This window comes from Delphinus delphis, chromosome 11, assembly GCF_949987515.2.
Source record: "Delphinus delphis chromosome 11, mDelDel1.2, whole genome shotgun sequence".
Taxonomy (NCBI): Eukaryota; Metazoa; Chordata; class Mammalia; order Artiodactyla; family Delphinidae; genus Delphinus; species Delphinus delphis.
The window spans coordinates 22375519-22387835 of NC_082693.1; the positions used below are offsets into that span (position 1 = coordinate 22375519).

General features: G+C 35.0%; 1 protein-coding gene across 3 annotated transcripts in view; it reads right to left on the bottom strand.

The window, feature by feature from the left end:
• Positions 1-388: 388 nt before the first annotated feature.
• Positions 389-12317, bottom strand: part of INTS13 (integrator complex subunit 13) — a 33854-nt gene continuing 21925 nt past the window's right edge. For 2 of the 3 annotated variants that reach the window (XM_060024474.1, XM_060024476.1), the window contains 4 exons: positions 11828-12058; positions 8356-8495; positions 2534-2669; positions 390-1715 (listed from right to left, as the gene is read on the bottom strand). In XM_060024474.1, the coding sequence (XP_059880457.1) occupies positions 1676-1715; positions 2534-2669; positions 8356-8495; positions 11828-12058 (547 nt within the window). In that variant the 3' untranslated portion in view covers positions 390-1675. Of the gene's footprint in view, positions 1716-2533; positions 2670-8355; positions 8496-11827; positions 12059-12317 lie in introns of all 3 variants that reach the window. The other variant, XM_060024475.1, reaches the window with a different exon arrangement.

The following is a 12317-nucleotide window of genomic DNA, read 5'->3' on the forward strand; positions in this document are numbered from 1 at the left end:
AACAGTCACTTCCACCAAAAGGCTGTAAAATGTATCTCAAGATAAGACCAAGAATATATAGCTTGATGCTCTGTGGGAGGTGGAGGAGGAGCTCAATTTTAGGTGCTCAAAAGGCATCTAGTTAAGCACACAGAATGAGTCTGCTGGACAATCTTAACCACCAACAATATATGGAATAATATAGAAAACTACTTGTACAGTAGTTCAAAATGTAGCCACAGAAACATTCTACCAGTTGGTAGAACACAATAACAGCAGTATATATGCAAAGATAATACTTAAAAATGGAGACTGAAATGTAGATAAGACTGTCAACAAGCATGGCCTTAGCACATGGGAAAGGAGAAAGCACAAATTGAGAGTAAAAGGGTCTTTGAAATGGTTTATAAAGAAAAGTTTTTGAATCAAGAACTACAGCAAGGACTCCTACTTGGTACAAGCTGAATGGGTATCAAGGATAAGACACAAAAGGTCAGAACTCAACCACAAGTAAATATGATCCAATAATTGAGTACGGGGTTACAGCTCCTGAAATCTTGCAAGTCTAGGCGCTAATAAGGCCTGGTCATGCTTTTGAGTGGTGTATATCTAAACACAGTGGTAAGGAATAAAAATGGCTCTAGCTTAGGGGAGAGGGCAGATGCAAGGGCTAAGAATGATACAGGAGTTGATAAAGGAGAACAATGTATATTTCACTGGATTGAAAGCCTGCTGAACCCTTATTTAACCACCAGTTATTTTTTTTTTAATAAAAAATACTGAATCTCTATATTTAAAAAAAGAGCTTTTCCTTCTCTAACAGATACTCAAGGAAAAATGACAAGCCTAGAATTAGCATTTAACATTGAAATAACATGTTTCTTGCAACATGTTATGAGCTTCCAGAAGCAGCACAGGAAGAAGACTCACCAAATATACACCATATAACCATGACATTTCTGAGAGATGAGGAGACCAAGATTCTTTTCTGGGATTAAAACAAGTAACACAGTAACTTTTCTTTCTTCCAAGTCTGCGAAGCAATCTCCTTCATGCTTCTCTTGCAACATGAAAAGTTAATGAACAATAAGTTTTTAGCATAAAAAGTATATATAACATCATCCAATATGGGTAAACATAAATTTACCCCAACTACCTGAAAACTCTGCTTTTAAGTAGGCAACACACACACAAAACAACTTAAATTAAAATACAAAATAAATAAACAGAAAAACATTATTTCTTGGAAAAGCACTGCATATGCTGCAGGTTCATAGGCAATATTTTATATTAAACATAAATCTCACCCAAATTCTGTTAAAATTTCTTAAAACTGTCAGCCATTATATGAATATTATCTTTTTCCTAAAGGAATACTCCGATATTTTGCATTTCAGATATTTTAAGAGTTTTATTTGGCAAAGAGAAGCCTAAGAATTTTTTAAAAAACATTTCCAGAGGGAACACCCTTTACCATAAAATAAATTTGTTTAATTTGGGAGGACAAATGTATATTTCTGACATATGTGCTAATTTTACAATTAATACAAAAAAGATAAAGTTAGTTGAAATATTTTAAAAATGTAAAAACCAGTCCAGGCAACATAACTATACAATCTTGCTGTAAAAGTTCTTATATCAAATTCCATCCAAAATATTTATGCAATATACTAAATTCAGTTGCTCAAGTCACTCTTCACTGACGGCTGGCTTTTCCATTTTCTGTTGTCTCCATTCTGAAAAATAGGAGGAAAAAATGAGTTGGTAAAATTAACGACCAATACTTTTTCTCCTTATCTAACTATTAAATGAAATTAAAATTTAATATAGTCATAGAAGAGAAGAATGTAAGCACTTTAGAAAATGACTAAAATTAGGGTTCCCCTTGGTTAGTTTAACTTCCTCATTTTGCAAATGAGTGAAAATTGAGGCAGGCCCAGAGAGATTACATGACTTCCCCAAGCTTTCATTTCAAAGGCCACTGGTTTTTTTCCACTATACTGCTCCAAGCAAAACTAAGGAAAAAAATCTCTTCCATTTTGACAAGGATTTATTTCCTCTTCCACTAAACAATTCTTTTATCAATACATTTTTAAGAGAATTTCTTCCAAAAAAGATTAAAATAACCACTTAAATTATTTTAGATTTATTCTAATAAATCTTCAATTATTTTTAGATTTTAGATTTATTCAATTAAAATCAATATTCCTAATACTGTATTACTTACTAGGAAAATATTTTCTCCCTGTTATTTTATACAAGAGTCAGTGTTGCATACTATGTTTTCTCTACAATTTTTCCCTCTATGATGTTTAATGAACATTCATGGTTACAATCAATAATATCAGGTCTTTTACAAGTACCAAGAATCAAAGAAGGTAATTTTTTTCTCTTCATAAGTAACATGTATGAGTCCATAATATTATAAGTAATAAGATAAAAGTTATTATAAGTAATAAAAAATTGCTGACCACAACAAACAAGCAGCATTTATTTTTCTAAACTTACTATAAGGCAATTAACAAAACTAATTTCTACAATAATGAATACAAACCCATTTTCCTCTTTAAGATGTTGATATAACTCAGCTCTGTTATTAACAGAGTTCAAACGTCCAGCAAATTCCTGATGTTTTCTGGAATTGGCAGTATTGATTCTATTACTCCATAAGGATAATAAGGACACTGGCCCTGGTGTAATATTTGAAAGAGAACAAAGGTAGAATAATTCATTACTTTAAAATTTACAAACTTAACAAATTTACCCCTTAGTCTATTGTTCACTTTATATAATTTAAGCAATATCATCTTCCCTTTATTCTAAAATTTGTATGTGTTCAGGGGTCCCCAAGACTACCTACTAGAGGTTCAGTGATTTGCTGTAAGGACTCAAATGACTAAACATAAAGTTACAGTCACAGCTAGGAATCATTACAACAGCATAGTAAGGACACACAGCCAAACCAGTGTGGGGAAAAGGCACAGCAGTCAAAAGACTAGAGGAATCCATTTGCAGATTTTCCATGCTCTCTCCCCGCCATGAGGGTTCACACAAGAGTGCATACTCCCTCCAGCAGCAAAAATGCAGCGATGTGTGTACTATATTTCTGCCAGAAAAGCACACTTAAGATTCCAGAGTTCAAGGTTTTTCTGGGGGTTGGTCACGTAGGCATTCCCTGCCTAACTACAACTACCAAAATTCCAGACTCCCAGAAGGAAAGCAGGTGTTCAGTTCAGATATAAGGCAAAATAACTTCATCATTTGGGGAATGTTTCAAAAGCCATATTCCCAGATGTCAGCCAAGGGCCAAACTTGAAAGCAGGCTTTTCTAATGATAATACCCTCAGGCCTGCTATAGTTAACTCTTTTCTGCACAATAGAAAAGGCAAAAAAATTCTCTAACACCATATACAAAAATAAATTCAAAATGGATTAAAGACCTAAATGTAAGACCATTAACCATAAAACTCCTAGAGGAAAGCATAGGTAGAATACTCTTTGACATAAATCATAGCAATTATTTTTTTCTGATCTGATTCCTAAAGCAAAAATAAACAAATGGAACCTAATTAAACTTAGAAGCTTTTGCACAGCAAAGGAAACCATCAACAAAACAAAAACACAACCTACCAAATGGGATAAAATATTTGCAAATGATATGACTGATAAGGGGTTAACATCCAAAATATAAAAACAGCCCTTACAACTCAACATCAAAACAAACAAACAAACAACTTGATTTAAAAATGGGCAAAAGGGGCTTCCCTGGTGGCGCAGTGGTTGAGAGTCTGCCTGCCGATGCAGGTGACACGGGTTCGTGCCCCAGTCTGGGAAGATCCCACATGCCGCAGAGGCTGGGCCCGTGAGCCATGGTCACTGAGCCTGCGCGTCCAGAGCCTCTGCTCCGCAACAGGAGAGGCCACAACAGTGAGAGGCCCACGTACTGCAAAAAAAAAAAAAAAAAAAGGGCAAAAGACCCAAATAGGCATTTTTCCAAAGAGGAAATGCAGATGGCCAAAAGGCACATGAAAAGATGCTCAAATCAGTAATAATCAGGGAAATGAAAATCAAAACCACAGTGAGGTATCACCTCACACCTGTGAGAATGGCTACTGTCAAAAAGAATACAGATAACAAACGCTGGCAAGGATATGGTGAAAAGGGAACCCTTGTGCACTGCTGGTGGGAATGTAAATTGGTGCATCCACTGTGGAAAACAGTATGGAGGCTTCTCAAAAAACTAAAAATAGAACTACCATATGACCCAGCAATTCCACTGCTGGGTATATATCCAAAAAAACCAAAAACACTAATTCAAAAAGATACATGCACCCCAATGTTCATAGCAACATTATTTACAATTGTCAAAATATGGAAGCAACCTAAGTGTCCATCAACAGATGAATAAAGATGTGGGGGGTGTGTGTGTGTGTGTGTGTGTGTGTGTGTGTGTGTATATGTAGGTATACATATATACACATACATACAATGGGAGACTACTCAGCCACAAAAAGGAATGAAATTTTGCCATATGCCACAACACAGATGGACTTGGAGGGTATTATGCTAAGTGAAAGAAGTCAGACGGAGAAAGACAAATACTGTATGATATCACTTATATGTGGAATCTCAAAAATACAACAAACTAGTGAATATAACAAAAAAAAAGCAGACTCACAGATAGAGAAAACAAACTAGTAATTACCAGTGGGGAGAAGAAAGGGGGAAGGGTTACCAGTGGGAGGAGGGAAGGGGGGAGGGGGTTAAGAGGTATAAACTATTATGCATAAAATTAGCTACAAGGATATATTGTACAACACTGGGAATACAGCTAATATTTTATAATAACTATAAATGGAGCATAACATTTAAAAATTGTGAACCACTATACTGTACATCTGTAACATATAATATTGTACATCAATTATACTTCAATAAAAATAAATAAATAAATAGATAAATAAAATTATAGCACTCCTAAAAGAAAACATAGAAATAAATCTTTGTGACTTTGGGTTAGCAAAGATTTCTCACATATAACACCAAAAGCACATCATAAAAGAAAAAAATTTATATATTGAACTTCATCAAAATTAGAAACTTCTGCTCTGCAAAAGTCGCTCTCAGGAGAGGGACAATCCACAGACTTGGAGAAAACATTTGCAAATCACATATCCAACATAAGATTTGTACCCAGAATAAATTAAAAATTCTCAAAATTCAACAATAAACCACCCCCCAAACAACCCAATTTAAAAAAGAGCAAAATATCTGAATGGACCTTCGTCAAATAAGATATACAGTTGGCAAATAAGCAAATGAAATGACACTCGCCATCATTAGTCATGAGAAAAATATAAATTAAAACCACAAGGAAATACTACTACATACTTATTAGGAGAGAAAAAAAAATCGTGACAATACCAAGTGCTATCAAGGGTGCAGAACAACCAGAACTCTCACTAACTGCTGGTGGGAATGCACATGTACAGCCACCCAGAACTCTCACTAACTGCTGGTGGGAATGCACATGTACAGCCACTTGGAAAAGTGAGTTGGCACTTTCTAATAAAGTCAGTCATATACAGTGGAATAAAAAAAAAAAAACTAATGATAAACACACAACACAGATGAGTCACAAATGCATTATGTTCTATGAAATAAGCCAACCTCAAAAGGCAGCATACTCTATGATTTTATTTATATGACATTCTGAGAAAGGCACAATCATAGAGGGAAAAAGACACATCCATGGTTATGAGGGATTGGGGGCAGGGCAGTGTAGGACGAGCACAACTGTTCTATATCTGACTGTGGTAGTGGCTGTTACACAACTGTATACAAGGTCTAAACTCACAGACTGTGTGCCAGAGAGAGTTTATATTACTGCATATAAATTTTCCATAACAACAAAATTAGAAACATTTTTTTCTTATTATAAAACTAACACATATTCATTAGATAAAATGTAGAAAACAGCAAAACATATAAAGAGGGGATAAATCACCCATAATACTACTGCTCTAACAACTATACATATTTTTTTAATGTCAATCTATAGCAATAAAATTACATTTTGGTTTTTCTATTATTGCATTACACTAAGAGAGGCGAACAGATTTTCACCACATCTACAGGGCATGTTTGGAATAGCCCAACCTTCCATGCAGACTACACAGCAAGCACAAAATTCACTTTGGAGAGTCCTAGGAAGTTATTTTCCAAAGCAGATGAAACAGAGGTACAATAAAAGACCCATATCAAATTGCTGATCAGGAGAGACGTATGACTTAGGTTGTAAAATAGAATGAAAAAAGAAACAAAAATACCAGTCTTGAATGGAAAGTTACAAGGGCAGGCAGTGATTTGCAATCAAGTTGCTTCTCATACAGGCCACTCTATATAGTGTTTCCAGGATGAAAAGCTTCAGGGATCTGGTTAATTGAATTATAGCTGATATTTCATCTAAGTGACACGCTCTAGTGCGTATGTGTATAAAAATTCCTTTTAAAACAAAGTGGACATCATGGTATATATGGCTGTGTAACCTGCATTTTAAATTTAACTTATTATACATTAATTCATTAATTTTTTCATTTAACAAGTAATAATTGAACTTCTACTATGAACCAGGGACTGTAGTGGGTGGTAGTGAAAATTTACAACAGTAAATTTTTAAAAGCCCCTGCCTTCGAAATGTTTCAGACGAATAGTAGAGGCAACATATCAATCAATAATGTCAATGCAGTACTCTAAGTGCTACCATAGTATTAATCATGGGATGCAATGGAAACACAAAGAAGTACCTAACTTAATTGTGAAAGGAAGTCCTCAGGGAAGTCTTTTCTGAAAAAGTAGTTACTTAAGTTAAAATCTGAATGATATACATTAGCGAGAGGAAAGAGTGGGTATTTGTGAAAATAGTTATTCTGGGGCTTTATAAATTCCACCCTATGGACACACCATCATTTAAGTCATTCTCTTGCTAATTCATGTTTCAGTTGCTTGCAACTTTTTGCTACTATAAATAATAATTTTTAGAGTTCTATTTTCCAAACAGTGTTGAAGCATTGCTTAGATTAAACCTAAATTAACCTCATCCTAATCAGCAGTGGCATGTGAGTAATAGAATAATTTACCAATAGACATTTATTTAAATCCCACTATTTTCCAGGTACCCTGGGCAAATGCCTAAAAGACAAATATGATAAGATCTTACCTCTAATTTCAAAGAAATCAGTGAACTGGACAATATTAACATGTATTACAATATATACTATAACAATAGTATATAAAAAAACAAACAATCCCACCTTCTTCCTAGGATGAGCTGCCAATAATTGTAACTAGCTCTGAGGTCTTATGTAAAGGCACAGTGGTAAGAACTCAGTCCTTTGTCATACCGTTTCCCATTTACCCTGAAAGAACTGAATTTAGTTTACCTTCAAGATAACTAAAGCCTGCGGTGATTTCAGGCACTCCCAAACCCAAATCCTATCTTTGACTGCTAGAATTCCTCAAGAGGAAATTCAGCTTTTCAGCGTATAACTAAGACATAAAAGGTATTACAATAAAAATATTGTTTGTAATACCTTTACTGAAACCCATTCACAAGACATTTTAATGTATCAATAAATGGGGATATTAGATCCTTCCCTAAGTTCAGTAACAGCTTAGAGAAAAGAGTCTGTCCTCAATAACCTAGCACTTAGTATAGTGTTAGGAACATACACAGATTCAAGTTTATGTAATTAAAATTTCTTAAACCACAGACTTTATAGTAAAAGTGTTTATCTTCCAAAGGCTTCATTAATAAAGCTAGAACACTATGTTTCCTTTAAAACTGACAAATGGGACTTCCCTGGTGGCACAGTGGCTAAGAATCTGCCTGCCAATGCAGGGGACATGGGTTCAAGCCCTGGTCTGGGAAGATCCCACATGCCGCAGAGCAACTAAGCCCATGTGCCACAACCACTGAGCCCGCACTCTAAAGCCCGGGAGCAACAACTACTGAACCTGTGTGCCACAAATGCTGAGGCCCACACACCTAGAGCCCATGCTCCACAACAAGAGAAGGCACTGCAATGGGAAGACTGCACACTTCAACGAAGAGTGGCCCCCGCTCACCGCAACTAGAGAAAGCCCATGCACAGCAACGAAGACCCAGTGCAGCCAAAAATAAATTAAAATTAAAAAAAAAAAAAGCTGACAAATGTATTTACTGCCTATATTTTCCAAGGCTGTGAACAAAGGGTCTCCTAAACAACATCAGGAGCAGTGAGTAGCTCTTCCTCACACACAACATAAAAGGACACTGTACAACAGAACTAAACTGGAAAACTTTTTACAAACATAGTTACCGCAGTTCTACCTTACCTTTTGATTTTTCTACTGGTGGAGTTTCATCCATCTCAACAAGAGGCTTTTTATTTGGAGGTTCTGGGGAATCAGGTGAATCTTTGATAATCTCAGCTTCAGCCAACTCTTCTTTTCCACGTTCTAAGATTCCTTTTAATCTGTGAGAGGGACAAATAATAAAAACTTAAAAAGTTTAAATTCTTAGAAATCTGAATGGTTCAATAATTTAACTGGACTTTACATACCAATCAATAAAAGATACCCAGCTCTCACAACATAAGCCTAGGAACAAATCAGAAGCTATACCTCAATTTAAAATCAGGTAAGAGAAGTTAACAAATTTAAACACAAGTTTCCCTTTTCCTCCCTATAATGCAGTAATTCAGTAACGTAGTCAGCTGTAAAATGGGGCTAAAATTATAAAAGAAAATGAAGAAGAATTTATAAAGGTAAAATTTTAAAGGTCAGAAATAATGTGATCTCTGTTGCAACAAAAAGAATAAAATATCTAGGAATAAACCTACCTAGGGAGACAAAAGACCTATATGCAGAAAACTGTAAGACACTGATGAAAGAAATTAAAGATGATACAAACAGATGGAGAGATATACCATGTTCTTGGACTGGAAGAATCAATATTGTGAAAATGACTATACTACCCAAAGCAATCTACATATTCAATGCAATCCCTATCAAATTACCAATGGCATTTTTTACAGAACTAGAACAAAAATCTTAAAATCTGTATGGAGACACAAAAGACCCCGGATAGTCAAAGCAGTATTGATGGAAAAAAACAGAGCTGGAGGAATCAGACTCCCTGACTTCAGACTATACTACAAAGCTACAGTAATCAAGACAATATGGTACTGGCACAAAAACAGAAATATAGATCAATGGAACAGGATAGAAAGCCTAGAGATAAACCCATGCACCTATGGTCAACTAATCTATGACAAAGGAGGCAAGGATATACAATGGAGAAAAGACAGTCTCTTCAATAAGTGGTGCTGGGGAAACTGGACAGGTACATGTAAAAGAATGAAATTAGAACACTCCCTAACACCATACACAAAAATAAACTCAAAATGGATTAGAAACCTAAATATAAGACTGGACACTATAAAACTCTTAAAGGAAAACATAGGAAGAACACTCTTTGACATAAACCACAGCAAGATCTTTTTTGATCCATCTCCTAGAGTAATGGAAATAAAAACAAAAATAAACAAATGGGACCTAATGAAACTTCAAAGCTTTTGCAAAGCAAAGGAAACTGCAAACAAGATGAAAAGACAACCCTCAGAATGGAGAAAATATTTGCAAATGAATCAACAGACAAAGGATTAATCTCCAAAATATATAAATAGCTCATGCAGCTCAATATTAAAAAAACAAACAACCCAATCCAAAAATGGGCAGAAGACCTAAATAGACATTTCTCCAAAGAAGACATACAGGCGGCCAAGAAGCACATGAAAAGCTGCTCAACATCACTAATTATTAGAGAAATGCAAATCAAAACCACAATGAGGTATCACCTTACACCAGTTAGAATGGGCATCATCAGAAAATCTACAAACAACAAATGCTGGAGAGGGTGTGGAGTAAAGGGAACCCTCTTGCACTGTTGGTGGGAATGTAAATTGATACAGCCACTATGGAGAACAGTATGGAAGTTCCTTAAAAAACTAAAAGCAGAACTACCATACGACCCCGCAATCCCACTACTGGGTATATATCCAGAGAAAACCATAATTCAAAAAGACACATACACCCCAATGTTCATTGCAGCTCTATTTACAATAGCCAGGTCATGGAAGCAACCTAAATGCCTAATGACAGAGGAATGGATAAAGATGTGGTACATACATACAGTGGAATATTACTCAGCCATAAAAGGAAAGAAATTGGGTCATTTGTAGAGATGTGGATGGATCTAGAGACTGTCATACAGAGTGAAGTAAGTCAGTAAGAGAAAAACAAATATCGTATATTAATGCATATATGTGGAATCTAGAAAAATGGTACAGATGAACTGGTTTGCAGGGCAGAAATTGATACACAGATGCAGAGAACAAATGTATGGACACCAAGTGGGGAAAGTGGCAGGGGGGTGTTGGTGGTGTGATGAATTGTGACATTGGGATTGACATATATACACTAAACTATTAGGTAACTAATAAGAACCTGCTGTATAAAAAATAAAGTAAAATTCAAAAAAAAACAAATAAAGTGATCTTTGGAAGATACTTCACAATTTTAATTTCTAAAGATATAGACAAAATACTATTTCAAATTACAAATAAGATTAAGACATCTACTAGCATTTGTTCCCAAGTTTATGTACTGTGGAAATGTACTTATGTTCCTTAAGGTAGGAACTTAACTCCAAGCTTATTTTGAATTTCATATACTTGAAGATCAGTGGGATCTGAATGAGAATATTCTTTCCCCCCTCTTCTTAAAGCAAGACAATTCTGTTTCAGAAACTCAGCAGCACTAAGGAAGAAGTGAACCTCTAAGGCCAAAGGGAATAAAAGTGTCCTACTTATTTATGAATGAAATAATACATTTTCCAGAATTAGCTTCAAACTATTCGGGTGGGGGAGTTGGAGGGTGGTAGTGGTGAGGGGAATGGATGTGACTATATATGAAATGAGATCTGCCATGAATTGATTAACTTTTAAAAGTAGATAATAGGTAACTTTTTATTCTACTCTTGGATTAAGTTTCAAATTTTCCATAGTAAGTTCTGTTTTTAAGGACTGACTACATTGCCATTGTAATAGTTACCTGGTTCTCTGCCTGATTTCTGGCAAGGAGGTAGAAGATAAAGCCAACTACTGATAATATGTCATGATATTTTTATTTATAGACCTTTATTACTTTTAACGTTTTTCTCCAAATTTAACCCGACATCACTATATAAATCATGAACTGAGGAAAAGAGTGTACTATTGAGGAAGGTTTTCAGAATAGGACTATGATTTTTCATGCTTTCAAGGGTTTCCTATGCCTATTTTTATAATAGCATCTTCCACACTTTGCTGTAAATCGCTCATTTACTTGCCTACCTCTACACAACACTGTACATTCTTCCAGGGCAGGGATCGTATGCCAAATGCCTGGCACATCATGGGCATTTAATAAGTATTCACTGAATAAAGAAATAAAACTATGCCTTTGATGTTCATAACACATAAAAGCAACTACTGATACCAAAAATCATGTATTATGACTTTCAGAAGTTAATTAGGAAAAAAATTAAACACTATCTTTGCCCCAATAGTAAAAAAAAACATACCTCTTTAAGCCCAAGAAAGACCTTCCAGACTTGAAGAATGATAAAATAATAGTTATAAAATACAATAAACACATATTAAATGAAGTACTAATAAATAAGGTCTGAATGTTCAAATGTGCTACATGTAGCATGGATTATGCCAAAAGGCACCACAGTGCTATGTTAATTTAATTAAGAAATCACCTCTCTGAATCTTGCCAAGATTTCTCCTGTTCATAATCTTTCACTGCTTTCTCTGACTTGTCCTCTTTGTCCTCCCTTTTTCTTCCTCGTTTCTTTCGTTCTTCTTCTTCTGGGGGTTTGCTCCTACATGCCATTAGACATTCCAAGACTCTTTGATGTTTCTCCGAATTGTTGATATGGGCTCTGACAAGCGTTTCTAATTCATTCCACATGATACGGTACTGTTCATCTCTAAAAGTAAAGATTTAAAATAATGTCCTTACAAAATACTCTTTAAATAATATCCAAGTGTCACTTGTTACTGATAAAGTTAAAAGAAATAATTAAACATGGGTTTCCTTTCTCTTCCAATGGTGCAATTCTAAGTGATAATGTATCTAATTCTGCTATTTTATATCATTTCATCTTAATCATATGTATGTGTATATACACACTCCCAAACATATAATTTACATATGGAATAAGTTAGCTCAAAAAAACAGTAAGCATC